At 36.9% G+C, this 19,601-nt stretch overlaps 2 protein-coding genes across 9 annotated transcripts in view; one reads left to right on the top strand and one right to left on the bottom strand.

Moving 5' to 3' along the window:
• The window catches only part of METTL21A (methyltransferase 21A, HSPA lysine), a 40,315-nt gene extending 31,713 nt beyond the window's left edge, over positions 1-8,602 (top strand). For both annotated transcript variants that reach the window (XM_054723474.1, XM_054723473.1), the window contains one exon: positions 8,412-8,602. In XM_054723474.1, coding sequence (XP_054579449.1) covers positions 8,412-8,561 — 150 coding nt within the window. In that variant the 3' untranslated portion in view covers positions 8,562-8,602. The remainder of the gene's footprint in view (positions 1-8,411) is intronic.
• The window catches only part of CREB1 (cAMP responsive element binding protein 1), a 58,304-nt gene that overhangs the window by 18,734 nt on the left and 19,969 nt on the right, over positions 1-19,601 (bottom strand). For 4 of the 7 annotated variants that reach the window (XR_008557528.1, XM_028151148.2, XM_008145231.3 and 1 more), the window contains exons 2-5: positions 17,247-17,368; positions 10,126-10,272; positions 9,349-9,390; positions 594-694 (exon numbers count right to left, since the gene is read on the bottom strand). Coding sequence is in view for 6 of the 7 variants with exons in the window: in XM_028151148.2 (XP_028006949.1) it covers positions 594-694; positions 9,349-9,390; positions 10,126-10,272; positions 17,247-17,360 (404 nt within the window). In the remaining variant the exon portion in view is untranslated. Of the gene's footprint in view, positions 1-593; positions 695-9,348; positions 9,391-10,125; positions 10,273-17,246; positions 17,387-19,601 lie in introns of all 7 variants that reach the window. The other 3 variants (XM_054723469.1, XM_008145232.3, XM_054723472.1) reach the window with 3 other exon arrangements.

Consider the following 19,601-nt stretch of genomic DNA (forward strand, 5'->3'; position numbering starts at 1 on the left):
CTCGGATGTCGAATGTGACTCGACACGGTTAGTATCGGTAGCAGCTCTTTTTATACTCTTTGAATGTATCAATAATTTGAAATATAAAATAATCCAAATAAATAAGTTTGTATGAAAAGAAACTCCAGTTTTTATTCTACTGCTGCGCTTTGTAAAATCTGGGGTATTTAAAAAATTAAATCCCGAGTAGAATAAAGGAATCGAGAAAAAAAAGCGAGTGCAAAGGGTTAACAGTTATCTGCCAAGTACCACTGCACAAGAAAATGGCTGGCAAATGTGTTGCTAAGTAGATGAATAGTACAGTGTCAGAAGTGATATGTAACTAAAAAATACTATAACCTTATTAAGTGTATTTCCAACTTTTAAACAGAAAAGCAGTAGCCAGCATAATCTACAAAAACAGAAGCAGAAAAAAAATAATCAGTGTTTATCCAGGACTGTTCAGAGTAAGAAGTGCTCTTATCCTGTACGATAAGCTTCCAACTTCTTTTACTCAAGATGAAGGAAAGTAAGCTACTGGATCCTGAGCTGAGCAGCTAATTGTTTTCCCGACATCTCTGATTTTAAGTTCTTATGACTATTAAATTCCATACCTGTAGGAAGGCCTCCTTGAAAGAATCTCTCTTCGTTTTTGGGAATCAGTTACACTATCCACTGACTCCTGTGAATCTTCACTTTCTGCAATAGTTGAAATCTGAAAATAAAGAACTTTATCTTGATAATCAAATTTCATTCCCATAAAATATTTATGAATTTCAAGAAAAAGTCAAATAAAAAAGGACATACATAAGCCTTATACATGCTTCAGTAGATTAACAAAATCCCTTTTTGAGAGACCTACACCGATCACCTTCCCCTCCCATTTACTTATTTTATAGAAGTCGGAAGACCTAAAAAAAATTGTCAAAACCACACTTCTGTGATATCCAAATTCAACTTAATCTCTTCTAGGACTTCATGTAATCAATCCTGAATGCATCAATAGTACCTGTCAGTTGTTTTCTTACAGTCAGAAAAAGTTTACCAAGTAAAATAAAGTGTCTGACATGAAGGTAAGAAAAAATGACTAAATATTTGGTCATATAAGTCTATATAGTGACTATACAAATACTTTCCTTTAACTACTGTGTAAACACTTATAAATATATTTACAAGTGTACAAATAAGATTAGTGATACCCCAACACATTCCAGATGGCTAGCTAGTAAATTAGGAAGAAGCTCTGTTACATATAGATATGGTTCAAAATTGGTAATCTACAATTTTTATTAAGCAAACTCAAAATTAAAGAACTGTGCATTTCTGGAAAGTATCCCTGAACTGAAGAGTAATGAAGTTGAATAAAGATTTTACATGGGATTTAAAGTAGCAACTAGTATTCCTTACTATGTGCCAAGTGCTCTGCTAAATACATATATTATTTAATACTCACTAAAACAGTAACATTGGGTGCTGAATAAGTATGATTATTGTATGTATTTTATAGACAGAAAAGCTAAGGCACAAAGAAGTAACTCACCCAAGCCACAAAGCTAGGAAGTAGTGGAGTCACTGTCAGTATTTGTCATCTCAGCTTTAGACATCCTTACTGGACCAAAATCCTATTGGTTCCAATATCAAACCAGTTTTTTCAGAAGCAGCAACCCAGAGGTGTTTTTAGGCCATTTTCAGACTAAAAGTTCATTCACCTAGGCAAGCTTTCTGTCAGATTTACACTGCCAAGTTTCCCTAGTCTGCTCCAACAGGAGCCTCCTGCTCTCTCCTGAACTAGGTGTGCACAATGCTGTCAGAGTGAGATTTAGATTTAAACAGGGCAAAAGGGTCTATGTGGGTTAGCTCTCAGTCAAAATTTATGGCAATAACAATAAGAAAAAAACATATTCAGAGGAACCAGAGAAATCCCAAAAGTACTATGTACATCAAGCATGTCAAACTCAAGGCTAACACGGACCAAATAAACAAGGTTTAAGTTTATATGGGCCACAAAAAACAAAAGCTTCAATTTTCATAAAAATGAAGATTTATTTTGATAAAGACATGCTGAATACAAAGGGCTGAAATAAATGAGTTATCATTAACAAAATAATAGAACATTTTAATAAAAGTTAATATTTTTCTTGAACATTAATTTACCAGACACTGAATAACAGCACAAACTAATAAGTGTAACGCAAAAAAGCCTATTTTTCTTGTTCTCCAAAAGCAAAATATTTCCTGTTGCGCACTCCAAACAAGTCAGTCCAAGACTAATGACGTGGCAATCGGCTGCTAAAATATTCACTGCTAGTATTAGTGGAGAGAAATGGTGCGCCTATGCGTAAAGCGTGTAAGGGAAATGAATGCAACACTATTATAGTAATCAGTCATTATCGAACGTTGTAGTTCGTTACTAATAATTATGAATAACAGGATATTGTGAAAATTAAGTTGCGAAATTTTTATTAAAATGTTTCTTACATACCGTTATATTGGCTAGGCTGCAAAAATATTCGTTGTGGGCTGCGAGTTTAACATGCTTGATATACAGGGTCTGAGCCTAAGAGTTAGAGTGCAGGCACTCGTTTTGACAGGGCTTTGTGATATGCACTCACTTTAAAATATAAGTATAGTCCTTAAGACCTAAAATATAACAGGAACATTTAAGGAATCCAGAATGACAGATAAAAAGATGGGCAAGGCTGAATTTACTCTGTGATTCTCTGCAGAGTAATAACACTACAGTTACTGCCACAGGAGCACACAGAACAATTTCTCACTAATCTGGACCTGCTGTAACTAGCCCACTCAGTGTAGCCTGCACAGACTTTCTCACATAAATAGAGCAGATGAGGAGCTGTGAAAAGGCTTTAACAGAAGGTCAGAATTTCAAGAAATAACAACACAGAACTCATACTGGACAGTATTTTGTATCAAAAGTGTTTACCTTCATTAATATTTCTCAGAATCTTAGGTCTTCTATTATTCTTTCTGCCTTGTTTGACTCTCATCCTTACAACCTTTTTTTAAGGATATACAGTGACTTAGGCACACTCTCCCAGGTTGAATGTCATGAAAACAACTTCAAAACATGTTACGTAAACCACCCATGTGACAGTTTCAAAATGAAATAAATTAATGTTACTTTTTATATGTAGCCTTTAATTTTTTCAAACTCAGTGGATCTATTGCTCTTTGTAGGAGGAAAAAAACAACTCTTCCTCTGATCTAAAAGATTTTGTAAATTTAGACAGAAGGAATTAACTTACCATATTGTAATTACTTAGAACTATGAGGCCAATTCCTATGAATCATCTACTCAAAATAAAAAACCGCTGAAACCGGTCTGGCTCAGTGGATAGAGTGTCGGCCTGCGGACTCAAGGGTCCCAGGTTCGATTCCGGTCAAGGACATGTACCTTGGTTGTGGGCACGTCCCCAGTAGGGGGTGTGCAAGAGGCAGCTGATCGATGTTTCTCTCTCATCGATGTTTCTAACTCTCTATCCCTCTCTCTTCCTCTCTGTAAAAAAATCAATAAAATATATTTTTAAAAAAACAAAAAAAAACCCCAACCAAACAAAAAAAACCCCACCCAGTGGACCCACTTTCTGAGACTAATAAAAATCATGTCAAAAAGTCCTTTTTATGAGCCCTGGCTGGTGTAGCTCAGTTGTTTGGGCATTGTCCCGTGAACCTCAAGGTTCATTTCCCAGTCAGAACACATGCCCAGGTTGTGGGCTCAATCCCTGGTGGGGGGACATGCAAGAGGAAGCCGATTGATGTTCTGCACTCACATCGATGTTTCTTTCTCTCTCCCCCTCTCCCTTCCTCTCTTTCTAAAAATCAATAAAAATACTTTAAAAAATCCTTTTTATAAATAAAAACTAGAGGCCCAGTGCACGAAATTCGGGCATGAGGAGAGGTGGTGGTGGTAGTGGTATATGTGTCCCTCAGCCCATCTTGCACCCTCTCCAATCTGGGACATCCCTCTCACAATCCAGGACTGCTGGCTCCCAACTGCTCGCCTGCCTGCCTCCTGATTGCCCCTAACTGCCCTCCCCTGCAGGCCTGGTCCCTCCCAACTGCCCTCCCCTGCAGGCCTGGTCACCCCCAACTACCCTCCCCTGCCAGCCTGGTCGCCCCTAACTGCCCTCCCCTGCCAGCCTGGTCGACCCTAACTGCCCTCCCCTGCAGACCTGGTCGTGCCTAACTGCTCTCCCCTGCTGGCCTAGTCGCCCCCTAACTGCCCTCCCCTGCAGGCCTGGTCCCTCCCAACTGCCTGCCCTCCCCTGCAGGCCTGGTCCCTCCCAACTGCCCTCCCCTGCAGGCCTGGTCCCTTCCAACTGCCCTCCCCTGCAGGCCTGGTCCCTCCCAACTGTCCTCCCCTGCAGGCCTGGTCCCTCCCAACTGCCCTCCCCTGCTGGCCTGATTGCCCACAACTGCCCTCCCCTGCTGGCCATCTTCTGGTGGCCATCTTGTGTCCACATGGGGGCAGCCATATTGTGTGTTGGAGTGATGGTCAATTTGCATATTACCCTTTTATTAGATAGGATTAGTAATTATAGTTGAATATACTTAACAGGCTATTAAAAATAACCACATGAAAAATTACATCCCAATTTTAAGTATCATAGACTACTTCATTCCAATGATAGACCACCTCCTTTGAGCCTCACCCTGTATCACCCCACTTATAAACCCCTTCTGGAGCTCCTTAAATAAGTCTTTAACCTTTGCCACTTATAAGTCAACTAGAGGCCCGGTGCAAGAAATTCATGCACGGGGGGGGGGGGGGCAGGGTTGTCCCTCAGCTCAGCCTGCACCCTCTCTAATTTGGGACATCCCTCTCACAATCTGGGACTGCTGGCTCTTAAACACTCTGCCTGACAGCCCCCTAACAGCTCCCCTTCCAGCCTGATTGACGCCTAACTGCTCCCCTGCTGGCATGATCATCCCCAACTGCCTTCCCCTGCCAGCCTGATGGTCCTCAATTGCCTTCCCCTGAGGAGCTGAGGGGACTGGAGGACTCTGGCTGGATGAGGTGGGGCTGAGTGGACTGGGGGACTGAAGCTAGATGAGGCGGGCCTGAGGGGACTGGTGGACTCCGGCTGGATGAGGCTGGGCTGAGGGGACTGGGTGCCGCCATCTTGTGAGGGTGTGGCAGTCAATTAGCATATTCTAGCTTTATTGGCTATGGGCGGCGCCATCTTGTGGGGGTGTGATGGTCAATTAGCATATTCCCCCTTTGTTAGATAGATACATGTTCAAAAGCCAAACTATCACTTGTAGATATAAAGTTTCTCAACTCTCTTTTACTTTGTTAAAAACTTTTACCTCCTATTCATATGGAGGGGGAAAACTTCCTATTTTGATGTTTTTTTAAATTTCAAAATAAAATATCAGTGAAAATCAAAGCACTGATAATATTATATGCTTTCTCAGACTATACATAGTCCCCTGGAAACTTAAATACTTTTCCTGGGGAGAGTTCACACTCATGGCTCAGGTAGTTTTTTATTCAGTGGATCAAGACATTTAATAAAAATCTAGAACAATAACTTCCAAGCACTTTTGATCTGCAGATCTCCCTTATAAATAAGAAAAATTTACATAAGCATATATTTCTTATTTGTAAATTTTAAGTGTTATTTTACATATAAAACAATATTTTAAAGAGATAGAGCAAGTGTAAATATTAAAATGTATCTGTAAATTTCTTAAATCATTTCAGTTTTTAATAGTCAATGATTTGCTTTAATGTGCTTTGTCAAAAGTCATTTAATAATTTGTAACAGTGACTCAAAAATATGATTCTAAGCTTGGGCTTTTGAAATATGATTTAAAATCTGCTATTGTTGAAAAAAGAGACCTCTTGAGATGTAGTTATAAAATAAGTGAATTTTTGGCTGCGCTTACTTAATAAAACAATCATTTTTCTTTTTATTTATAAGTTATACAAACTTTTTATGAGATTAATCTAGTATATTTTCATTTTGCTGGTTCTCAGTTACTATATGCTAATAAAAGGTATTATGGTTTCATATTTTAACCAGTAAGTTCAACACCTACTGAAACTCTAGAGGACTTCTAAATAGTCTGAAAAATTCTATTTCCAGGTTTTAAAAGTATATAGATTTGACTTTTTAGGTGCCAAATGTAGTTTTACAGTAAATTTTTGTTTGCAGTTTTTTTTAAAAAAAGGTATGAAAATATTTCCAAACTTTTATTTTCAAAATGCTCCTGTCATAGCACAAGTTTCTTTCAAAAACTAGTTACTATCTCATGCATTAATATGTTACTTTCTCCCAGAAAGGATAGTTAAGAGATTTTCTTTCCAAAAATATATTAGGTAATATGTCCCTTACACATCCTTGCTTGCCATTATTAAAAATACCAGAAACTTTAGAACATGTGTCTTAAGTAAAAAAAAAAATGTAATTCATCCTTTCATTAGATAACTCCAACACACTTTGCTATATAACCACTAAACTTCTATGTTGCACAAGAGATTTTTATCATTGCTCCCATCACATTACACAGTATTGTAAAGATTCTACCAAAAATTCCATCTCCAACTACTCTCCCCCTTGCTCACTCTGAGTTATATCTTCTCACTATTCCTCGCTATTCCATACTCTCACTTCTGAGCCTCTGGACTTCCTTTTATTATTGTACTAGAGGCCTGGTGCACGAAATTCATGCACAAGTAGGGTCCCTAGGCCTGGCCAGTGATCAGGGCCAATCAGGGCCTTCCTTCCAGCTGCTGGCCAGGGCCTTCCTTATTCCATGCCGCCCCCTGGTGGTCAGTGCATGTCATAGCGAGCAATCGAACTCCTGGTCTCCAGTTGAATTCCCGAGGGGACACTGCATATTTGCCTTTTATATACAGTATATAGATGGGCTAGCCTCCTTCACTGCCTTCTGCTTACCATGTTCCCTGACCACCCGACATAAAACAGAATACCCTTTTCACCAAGTCATTCTCCACCACTTTCACTTGCTTTAATCATCTTCCCAGTACTTATCCTCACCTGACATATTTTATTTTTTCATTGTTTCTCTTCGCTCAAATGTGATCTTCATAAGAATAGGGAAGTATTATTTGTTCACTGCTGTCTTTCAAAGCACCTAGAATAGTGACTGGCACATAACATCTGATCAATAAAAATTGGTTGAAGGAATGAATGTAATAATTTAAGGTAATTCACAAATCCTCTGACATGTTTAAATTACACTGTATTTAAAATGCATCCAAAACCAATAAATAAAAAGTGAGGACGCCACTGTTAACTTCTATACATTTATGTCACTCCCATAATATGTGAGATTTGACTCTTATTTATACATAAGATAAAGTTAGGATACCAACGTCAAGTAATAAATGGAATATTACTACAGCTTAGTTTCTGATATTCTTAGATTAAAAAGTATAAACAGAAGTCCTAATATGTTATTCTCACACCTGAGAAATGTGCCTTGTATATTTTGGAAATGCTGTTCTAGAATAATACTATTCTCCCATCTAGAAGTTTGAGAAACCATTTCTCTCCTGTTGGATCACCTTTTTTGAGGTAAACTATTTCCCAGTGATTAATACTACTTACTATTAACCAGCTGAAGTGACTATTAAAATGTAACAAATTCTCCACGGTTTAGGCCCTTTTTTAAAAATACTATATTTATGTCCCTGTTCCTAGAATTCAGGCTTTCAATTATAGGCATAACTCACCTTAATGGAAAAAAATGTGTTCTTGAAAATATGAACCCATTTCTACAGTTAATGGCCATGACCCCCAGGTTTAAACTATTATTATTATTGTTGTCACAAAGTAAAGATTAAAAACAAGAATAAACAAATATCGCATATTATTACCAAAAACTGTGATCTTAACAATTTTGTGGGTATAATTTTGGTAATTTTTTGGTTTCTTTATAGAAAGATCTCCTACTATTAAGTGAAAAAGAAAAAGATTAATGTGATCCTTGGAATCTTTCTACTATTATCAAGAAGAAGATATGAGTAGGGAATTAGTAATGGCATAGGATGGAGAATGTAAGGTAACATTAATGAAATAAAAATGGAGGCAAAGTATAAGAGACTATAACTCATCCACTGTGATTCCACAGAAATATCAAATTCTTCCATTTTTAACTGGGCAATACTGACTCCTACTTGGTAAAAAATTCCCTTCCAGGTATCTTTCAGTATGGAAATTCCCACAATTTAATGATTTCATAGAAAAACACCCTTTTCCCCCCACTAAGTGTTGAAGCAAGTTAAAAGCACAAGGACATAATGAAACATGGTTGGGGGGTGAAGCCGGAGGGGTGGGAGGGCACGAGGGGGGGGGGGGGGGGGGGGGTTTATTAGCAGCTCAATACACAAAAGTATAATATGACAGACAAGATCTAACAAGTCCTTTCAACGTTAACAGAATGCTCCCAGGACAAAGGAGGCACTTCTCCCCTCTATAAACACCCATCAGTCTGGCTACTATGCCCAAGGAAAACCCAAAGCTCACCCACAAGAAGACAACGAGGATGGTGATGAGGAATCAAAGCTACACCATATAAGAAATGACTGAAGAAAAATAGGCAATTGTTTGGTCTGATCTTTTTTTTTTTTTTTTTTTTAAATGGGAAAGGGGTGGGAAATGGGGAATAGGAAGCAGTCTAACAGAAAGGAGTTAAAACTTGCTTAACTGGCCCTAACCAGTTTGGCTCAGTGGATAGAGCGTTGGCCTGTGGACAGAAGGGTCCCAGGTTCGATTCCAGTCAAGGGCATGTACCTTGGTTGTGGACACATACCCAGTAGGGAGTGTGCAGGAGGCAGCTGATTGATGTTTCTCTATCATCGATGTTTCTAGCTCTCTATCCCTCTCCCTTCCTCCCTGTAAAAAAATCAATAAAATATATTTAAAAAAAACAAAAACTTGCTTAACTGAGATCACCTGGTAAAAGGCATACCTGGTCTCTGTCTGAAAATCAATGGAGAAAATATCCTCGGTGAGGATTAAAAAAAAAAAAAAAAAGAAAAAGAAAAAGAAAGGCATACCTAGTTCATCACATGGAACAATATTTTAGCAATTATCCCTAATTATAAATCGGTTACCTCAGGAGATAATATGACCTTCCTTCCTTTGAAAGCAATGCTGGGTTCAATTTAGAGGAAGGAAGAAAAGACATATAGGGAAATTAAGCCACAGACTAAGAGCTGGATAAGTAACAAGTTTGGCCTAGACTTAGAAGATCTCTAAGTTTTTTATTCAAAGCTGAATCCCGTGTTTACAGAGAAGGACAAAGACATAAAGAAAAATTTCTCACCTTCCTTTCTAAAAATAGTTCTCTCCAAATCTAGGACCTAGGACTCACCTGAGTTCCGGAGAAAAGTCTTTTTAAGTCCTTACAGGAAGACTGTGAAGCAAAAAATATGAAATGGGAGGCTGGGGTTATGGCCTACTTGAATGAATGTTCAAGTTTTTTTTTTTCCTCAATAAGCTCACCGCAAAGATGTATACTGCTCTAAGTTTTCCCTACAATTGAGTAGTCACCTTCAGAGGTCTACATGCCTCTATTTCCTTTGGATCCAACTCAAAGGAACAATCTCTCTAAAGAATGAGATAATGTGTAGTATAATCCCTGACTCTTAAGGTGCACTTTCTGAAATATCATTATTTCAAAGTTATATTCTGTAACTTAGAACCCTAAACATATGCTTTATGTAATCTCTAAATTAAAATAATATCTTAGGTAAGGTTATTAGTTAATTTTTGGCAAGGGTTTATTTTTTGTTGCATGTTTAGAAAATAGTTACAAAGATATTAATGTTTATTTCTCAATTTTCCTTAATTGAGGTACATGAGCCTTACAGTCTCTCCCAAACATTTTCATTTTATCCCATGTACTTATTAAAGATTTCCCCCAATTAATTCTCTTTCTTTATAGCTTAAGAAAGTCTTTTTCTTCTATGTCTATTCTTGGGTATATGCATTCCTATAAAGGTGACTATACAGATGCAGCATATTCCTTTATTGTAAAGTAAAATAAATTCTGAACTACATAATGCCCCTATTTTCATAACTAATGAAAGAGAGATATGACTATAAATCACAGTTATAAAAATAGATGCAGAACTTTTTATACACATACCTGAACTGTTTGGACTTGTGGAGACTGAATAACTGATGGCTGGGCCGCCTGAATAACTCCATGGACTTGAACTGTCTGTCCATTGGGCAGTTGTACTAATGTTACGGTGGGAGCAGATGATGTTGCATGAGCTGCTGGCATAGATACCTATTGTGTTGAACATGGAAAAAAATTACCATCACAGATACCTTCTTGGGAGTACTCATGTTCAATATAAAGCAAAATTTAGCAGCAAAATGATGACCTTTTTGCTACGTAAGTATTTCACTGGTGTGAAAGAAACTAATGATTAAATTTAATATTATTAAAAAATAAAAAGACTTCAAATACCTTCCCCATCCCCACTTTTCAATTCCTCCCAAATGACAAAAACCAAAATACTATTTTAATGTAATATCAAAATATATAATAGACTTCCTTTAAAAACTAAATACTACTTTATTTGTATGGTGCTTTACATTTTCCCACCTGCTTTCATACCCAATTTCTCATTTTGTTCTTCAAAAATATCAAGCCTGGGTAATCAGGATCCTATTTATTTTAGAAAGAGATCAAGCACTCAAAGAGATTAAGTAATTTAACAAAAGTCAAGCAATATGTTAGACTTAAACATAAAAGTCTTCTTAATATCATGTATTAAATAAATCATGTTCTCAAGTATAATTGCTTTCAAGCTTGGGTAAAACTTAGTTACTAGTCTATAACAAATACACATTTTATAATACACAGCATAGTTTTACCTTAAACTAATTATAAGTATGCCTTTCATTACTGAGAAAGTATTAATAGTTATAATAATCTAAAAATTTCTACACCCCCCCCAAATAAATCACTAAACTGGTAATAGTTGATATGTTAAGATTTATTTTCCTCTTGTAGGAATAAATGAGCAGAGTTTAGAAAATATAAGAGAAACCATTTTTCCCCCTGAGGCACAAAAGAAGGCACTATTAATCAGTCAATATGTAGGTACAAAGGGCTCTTATTCGATGTCTATCAGATGGTACTTAACTATTCCTATGCTAGCACAAATTTGGGGGTAGGAATTTTATTTGCTCATTTGGTAAACAGTTACTGGGGACCTATATGCCAAGAACAATGTTAGAACTGAAGCTACAAAAATGAGAAAGATATAGATTGGGGTATGTGTGTGAAGAAATGGGGAAAAGGACACAAATAAACATAATTCAGTGAAATAATGAGGTTTGTAAAAGATAAAAATCAACACATTGAGAGCTATCCCATCCCACCTAAGAGAGGAGGCTACCAGGGAAGAATATAAATTTGAAACAAAGAAAACAAGTTAGACATGTTGCTATAAGTATAGAATTCCAGGCAGAGGCTAGCCCTGGCAAAAGCAGAGAAACGGCACCATCTGTACATGGCAGAGAGGGATGACAAGCAGTCAGTACTACTGGAGACGTGTTTACTCTAAAATGTAGGAAGTGAGGAGATGAAATAACAGAGGCAGGCAGGAGTGAATACGCTAGTCATGAAAACTCTTATATATGTCATATTAAAGAACTTGCACTTTATCTTGAGGAGATTGGGAAAGGCAATTGAAGGGTTTTGAACTCCTGAACATTATGGTGAGGTTTGCTAAATTTTAGATAGATCTCTCTTGTGCGGTGTGAAAAATATTTATGTCACAGGAAGAAAAAAGTGAGGCTAGGAGACCAATTGAGAAAGCCTAAATAGTAGTTAAAGTGAGATGATGAAGGCAGAAAGAAGGTACTAGATGTGGTAGGGAATGAGAGAAGCAATTTAATACAAATTAGGAGGCAGACCAGTAAGGGCTTTATGAATGATTGGTTGAAGGAGGTGAGAGGAATCAAAGATGATCCATATATTTCATGTTTGGGTAAGAAATGGTAGATTCTGCTATCAACTGAACCAGAGAACACAAGAAGTAAGGAGAAACTTCTGGGTGGTTGGGGTGGTGGTGGATGATGGAAGAATTGATCTGATATTTGACTGTGAAGCCTGTGGAGGAGATCTCTATTGAAGGTAGAGGCTAAAACCATCTTTGGACAGTTAGAAGTCCTTGCTAATTAGTCATTTTTCTCTCTTGTTCAGTTTTATCTGGTTCTCAAAATGTGGTCCATGGACTACCCCTCCACTAGTTACATAGAGACGTGTTTATAAACACTCACGGACACAAAGACACGTTTCCCTACACTGAACCACAACAGTCTTAAGATATTCAGAATAATTCAATTCCATATGAAAGCTCTTCTAATATTTGAATTATGTTCTCTTCTGACTATTCTCTAGGGCGAATATAACATGCTAAGTAACTCAGTGAATAATTTTTTCTACCTTGACCATTCTACATAATGGCTCCTCTCATTTTAAGTTTATAAAATACAGATACACAAAAATAAAATATAAGACACTTACATTCCTACCACTCAGAGCGAATCACTTTTTATAATTTTTCTGTAGATCTAGGTGATTTTAAAGGTACACATACACTCAATTTTTATAATACATTATCATGGAATCTACTTTATCATATGAATCCACTATAAATATTTTTCCATTCCATTAACAGTCTCCTTTGTTTTAATGGCTGCATAATAGTTAAAGTATATAATTTATTCAATAAATTCCTTATTATTACATATTTAGATTTTATACATATATATATACATACATATATTATTGATTTCAGAGAGGAAGGGAGAGGGAAAGAAAGATAGAAACATCAATTCTGAGAGAAAATCACTGATTTGCTGCCTCCTGCACGTCCCCTACTGGGGATCAAGCCCACAACCCCAGGCATGTGCCCTTGACCAGAATCAAAACCAGGATCCTTCAGTCCGCAGGCTGACGCTCTATCCACTGAACCAAACCAGCTAGGGCCATATTTAGGTTTTCAAATTTGCCTATTTCAAGAAGCTACAACAATTACCCTTTTATCCAACTCTTAAGTTCATAAAAATTTACATTCTCATAATCAAAACCAACAATATGTTCTTTTTCACTTAAAAAAATTTCTGCAAATTCCAAAAGTAAACTAAGATATCTCATTATTGTTTTAGATTTTCTTCCTTCATTAGTTAGGCTGAAATGTTTTTTCCTGTTCAATGATCTTGGATTTGACTATTTTATTATATTTTTCTAGTATTAACCTTTTGCACTCGGATGTCGAGTGTGACTCGACACGGTTAGCATTGGTAGCAGCTCTTTTTATACTCTTTGAATGTATCAATAATTTGAAATATAAAAAAATCCAAATAAATAAGTTTGTATGAAAAGAAACTCCAGTTTTTTATTCTACTGCCGCGCTTTGTAAAATCTGGGGTATTTAAAAAATTAAATCCTGAGTAGAATAAAGAAATCGAGAAAAAAGCAAGCGAGTGCAAAGGGTTAAAGACTGACAATAAGTACTGGCCGGAGTGACTCAGTTGGTTTGGAGTCGTCCCGTGCACAGAAAGGTTGCTGGTTCAATTCCTGATCCTCGGCAGGGGGTGTGCAGGAGGCAGCCGATCAATGTTTTGTTCTCACATCAATGTTTCTCTCCCCCCTCTCCCTTCCGCTCTCTCTCAAAATCAATTAAAAAATCTTAAAAAAAACAACAACTAACAATGGAAACAAAAGCAGATATGGGAATGACAAGAGGAAATCATGTTGACAATGTATGATGTATGTGTTACAGACTTGGATGAGCAAGTGAAAACAACTGTAATTAGGGATAAAAAGGACAAAAAAATATACAAATGGGAATTAGCTTTTCTAAAACTCAAATATCATGCCACTCTGTTTTCAAAAGTCTTAAGTGCTAGAGGACTGCTTGCTAAGAATGACATATTGAACATGTGTATAATAATTTTGCTCCTTCCTGAATCTCCAATTAAATTTCATGAAACTGATTTTGTTTCTACAGGCATAATCTTGCAAGCATGAGAATGGAAAAGAATAAGAAATTTGGAGGCTGGCCCTAGCTGGTTTGGCTCAGGGGTTGGAGAATCGGCCTGTGGATTGAAGGGTTACAGGTACATACCTCATTTGCAGGCTGGATCCCCAGCCCAGTCAGGTGGGGTGGGGATGGGCAACCAATCAATGTGTCTCTCACACATCAATGTTTCTCTCTCTCTGTCTCTCCCCTCCCTTCCACTCTCTCTGAAAATCAATGGGAAAAAATACCCTCAGGTGAGGATTAAAAAAGAGAAGAAATTTGGAGGCTGGAAAGCAGATGGATGAATGGTATTACACTTAGAAGGCTTCAGAAAGCCAACTCATAGGGTGGAGGCAGGGAAAGCATGGTTTGCACCATAAAATCCTTAAGGGCTCGGCCGAAACCGGTTTGGCTCAGTGGATAGAGCGTCGGCCTGCGGACTCAAGGGTCCCGGGTTCGATTCCGGTCAAGGGCATGTACCTTGGTTGCGGGCACATCCGCAGTGGGGGGTGCGCAGGGGGCAGCTGATTGATGTTTCTAACTCTATCCCTCTCTCTTTCTCTCTGTAAAAAAATCAATAAAATATATTAAAAAAAAAAAAAAAAAAAAAATCCTTAAGGGCTCGGTATCTAAGACACCCTGGAAGGTGGAGTGAAAGGAGAGGCTAAGGATAAGGAAGGCTGTTTCAGAAGCAATTGAATTCCCTCCTCACCCCCTGTGGAGAGAACAACTAAGGTATCCCACTTTGCCAGAGAAGTGGAGATTTCCTGGATAGAGAGTGTCTCTAGACTTGACGGCCTAATACCAGGCATTGCTGAAGGTGGAGTACCAAACCTCAGTCTTCTCTCACTTGGCTTGTAGGCCTTTAGCATACAAGCAGAATATTAGTGAAGCTTTCTCTGGGGAACCTGACCAATGCCACGGGGCAGAAAAAAGACCTAAAATATACTGCCAGTCACCCTAAGTGAAGCTCACAACTCATTATGATAAGCCCCAAACATATCCACAGAGCTTCCAATGCAGCTTTTTGGTTTCCTACTTTTAAATCTGAACAGATGACCAAAAATCACATTCTAATATGAAAGATGAAGAGCAGAACAAATGGAAGGGAGGAAAAGCTATAAAGGAAAATCTATGTGCAGAGATGAAAACTTAAAATAAAACCTAATTAATATTCTGATATAAGAAAAAATATTTCCTTTGTGAAACATAAACAGGATGCTATTAAAACACAAAAGGACTATTCAGAGAACAAAAGGAACTCTTAGAAACATGACAGAAGAAATAAAAAAATTCAACAGATGGGTTAGAATGTGAGTTTGAGGAAATCTCTCAGAAAACAGAACAAAGAGATATAAAACAGGAAAGAGATGAGAAAATTAGAGAAACAGTTCTATAGGTATAACATCTGTATCACAAGGATCCTAGAGCGAAAAAGCCATCAACCATATAATTTAAAAAATTGAAAGCATGAGTTCCCACTACAAAAGGGCCCACTGAATACATAGAACAATGGATGAAAAAGTGTCCAAATCAAGGTCCTAATAACCGATTAATGAAATAATGAAGCACTAGGAACAGAGATGAGATTTTTTAAGATACCAGAGTTACAAAATAAGAAATGCATTTAGTCTTTCAAACAGCAACACTAGAAGTTGACTTGTTTTCAAAATTTGAAAGAAAAATGATTTCTTTACCAAGAATTCTTTACCCAAACTTGCTCAAGAAACCACTGGAAATCATGCTTTACTATCTTACTGGTAAGAACACGAACTTCTCAAGAAAGTCAGTAAGGGGAAGGAATTTCCAGAATGACATCAGGCCTGAAAGAATAGTGTGATGTGAGAGAGACATGTTGAGTGCTGTCACCATCAAGATCCCCGGTGGCATTGTATCTTCTTACTAGAGGGCCAAATGCTTGTATGAGCCCAGATTCTTATCTGTGCATGTTTTTCAACCATGTACTGAGAAAGCCCTGGTTCTCCTGGTTTGTTCCTGCACCTGCCTCATCTGAGTACATTTACTTAATCCTCAAGTGTCTTCTATTCCTAAAGGCCGGAAGTGGGCCTGGGTGCTCTCAGGAGAACACAGATCAACCCAATTATATTCCTGCTGGAAGTCCAGTTTTTGCCTCACGCTTTAACTCAGTGTGGTAACCATCTATGGTTAGCCATCTATTTCCCAAAACGCTATTCTTGCTCAGTGACTCCTCTGGGAAAGCTTTAAAATTCTTTGGGAAGCTGAGGTACGATATCCCAAAGCCTCTGCCAGGATTATTTTCTCCTGGAGACTTCACATGAAACAGGCAATATCATACTCTTACCTAGCATTTTTATTTTTGCTATTTGGTATTTATATTAGCAATCTTTCTCCTATATGTTCAAACAGTTGTTAATAAAATAAATTATTTAAGGAAAAATATCTAAGAACAAAAAATCAGGATGAGAGAATACAACCTTAGAGACAGACTTTCAGACAAAGACAAAATGAAAGAATCATGGCCCTGACTGGTTTGGCTCAGTGGATAGAGCGTCAGCCTTCGGACTGAAGGGTCCCATGTTCAATTCCGGTCAAGGGCATGTACCTTGGTTGCAGGCACATCCCCAGTGGGGGGGGGGGGGGGTGTGTGTGTGTGCAGGAGGCAGCTGATTGATGTTTCTCTCTCATCGATGTTTCTAACTCTCTATCCCTCTCCCTTCCTCTCTGTAAAAAATCAATAAAATATATATTTTTTAAAAAGAATCACGAATTATATTTAAAATATACAGGAAATAAAAACTATCATCCTTGAAATTTACTTGTGTGTCAATTTATTTACTTATCCTATAATTTTAGTTTAAGCACATATAAACTTAGCCTTTCAGATTATCTGCGTTCCTATGTCTCAAAATAAATTTGCGTGATATGAAAAAAAGCAGTTATAAGGTTTTCTTCCCTTGTTTAAGAGAGACAATTAATCTGCCCACTAAAATGTAATTTTCTGAATCATGTTGTTACAAATAGGGTATCAGTGTTTAACAAATCACTTTTTTTCTGAGATGCAACTGAATTAATACTATCATTTCTAAAATTGGTCTAATACTAAAATAGGAATTGTGATATTCTAAGAATGTCTGTGCTTATTCTATGCATATCTCTGTAATAAAAACGAAATTCTCTTGTCTGAAACATATTCCTCTTAGACGAGAAGCAACTTGGAATCTCTCCATGTATTTAATACCTGGGCTAATGTGGCAATCTGTGGCTGGGCTTGAACGGTCATTTGCTGGTTTTCAGCTTCTGTTACAGCTGCATCTCCACTCTGCTGGTTCTCTGCTCCAGATTCCATGGTCATTTAGCCACCTACAATAATATGGAAGACTGTTACAAGCACTACAGTGCTTTGTGCTTTTAAAGGCAAATTTCAAGTTAATAGGTATTATGTGGTGGTTAGGTTAGCAAATATACTAAAAAAATCTAGTTAAAATATAATGTAGCTTAATTATTATAAAACTTGTCCAAATTTGCTGAGCTGTAAATGTTTCAGTCCCTTCAAAAAAGAAAAACACTTTTTCCTTGCCATTTCTTCCCAATGAGAGATTACTCTAACTAGACTATTCCTCTCTTCCATGAATCTCCCCTACTGACAAGGGGAGGGAGAAGAGCGAAGTTGTAATTGTTCAAACTGTACCAATCAGGTATGAAGAGAGAGTAGAGAGAAATGAGCTGATGATAGGGTCTATGAGATACTGGCTTCATGGTACCTCCTATAAGAGTATTCCCTCTTATTATAGGGGGAGGGGGAACACAGAAAAATTATAAGCTACTCCCATGTGAAATTACTGGTGTAGGGCAAAATCAGCCCAAGTTTCAAGAGCCCAAGTTGTGGGTTATCAAGATAGAGAGGTGGAATAATTAGCCACACAGCCAAATTGGAGGTTCCAAACAGTGAAAATGTTAATGTTCTGATTCCTCTCACTATGTATAGTATGCAACACCATGCATACACACACACTCACACACACAAAATAAAAATTTTTTGAAATTTTAAATTACAAAATTGTGGATAACTTAATTAGGCTAATGTTTTTGGTTTGTTTGTTTTTTAGTTTTGAGCCCTGCTTTGCTAAAGGCTTAGTATATTTGTTGGGTTATCAGAACTGGATGGCAACAGCAGCTACCTAGAGATGAGAGAAGTTTCTGATAACTGGGGAAGCCATCATGTATAAAGGATTCACAATGAAAGGGATTCTTTCTTACCTCTGGACTACTGTTATCATTCAGTGCCTAGCATATTACTTGTCAAAATGAATTTATTAATAGTAAAAATTACCTACAATGATTGTATAAATAACATAAAACCCAAAATGCTTTTCCAGACTTCATTACATTTATTTTGTAACTCTGAAACTGATAAATCAAAATTGTCACTGTTCCTTAAGTGTTTACTACATGCCATCAGAATGTATCACATACTAATACATTTTGCCATCATTTACAGGGTTCTATAAAAAAATGTTTTACAAGTGATAGTTAAAAATTAAAGTGAAAATATCTCTGGGAAGGAATAAAAGTAATTTAGAAATTCAGAATCCATAAAACAGATAAAAAAAGAAAAAGGTCAACTGACTTAACTACATAATTACTTAAAACATGGCAAAAGCCATCAAGACAAGTGCACAGGGAGAAAATATCTGCCACATATAATTAACACAGTAACATCTAGAATACAGAGAAAGTACTAATCAATTAAAAAATCGTACTGTATTGACTAGTTCACAAAAATATATGTTCAAGGATATTCACTGTAGACATTTTTTATAATAGCAAAGAACTGGAAACAAGTATTATCATTAGGAGGACCTTTAAAAAAATTATAGCAGTAAATACAAATAAAATCTATAATGTGTTGACATAAAACTTTCCAAACAGAGTGAAACAGTGAGCCATGGAACATACTATAAAATAGACCCCTGATTTATGTTTAAAACAAGGAAAAATATTGTCGTAAAGGTATATGCACAGAAAAAGGTATGGGAAGTTATCCTATGTAATAAAGAGTTAATATGCTAATTAGACCGAACAGCAGAACAACTGTCCGGAAAACGAAGCTGGGGCTGCAAGGGCCGGCTGAGGCAGGTGGGCAGGGCTTCGAATTTCGTGCATCGGGCCTCTAGTATACTATAAGTGGTAGCACTAAACAGAGGAAGATTTGGTAGATATGTATAGGATGCTGACTTTTACCTCTTTTTATATTACTTTTCTCTTCCCATGATCAAAGATTCAGGAATACTTGTACAATGTAAAAAAAAATTAGTAGCAGAAATCATGGATAACATTTTGAAACTATGAACCAAAAACTGTATTTCAATAATTTTGAGATACCGGTTGACAATTTTTAAAAAAATCCCAGATACTTTTTACACGAAATTACTATTTTTGTTTAAATTTTGCCTGTTTACCCTATATTTCCAAAGAGTAAAAATAATTCTTTTTTAAAGTTATCAAATAATTTTATCATTTGTGATAGTTATTGAGTTGTATACTTAATGATCTGTTCTCTTTTATACTAAGGAATTTAAGAAAGACATCAAAA

Source organism: Eptesicus fuscus, chromosome 11 (genome assembly GCF_027574615.1).
Source record: "Eptesicus fuscus isolate TK198812 chromosome 11, DD_ASM_mEF_20220401, whole genome shotgun sequence".
NCBI classification, from domain to species: Eukaryota; Metazoa; Chordata; class Mammalia; order Chiroptera; family Vespertilionidae; genus Eptesicus; species Eptesicus fuscus.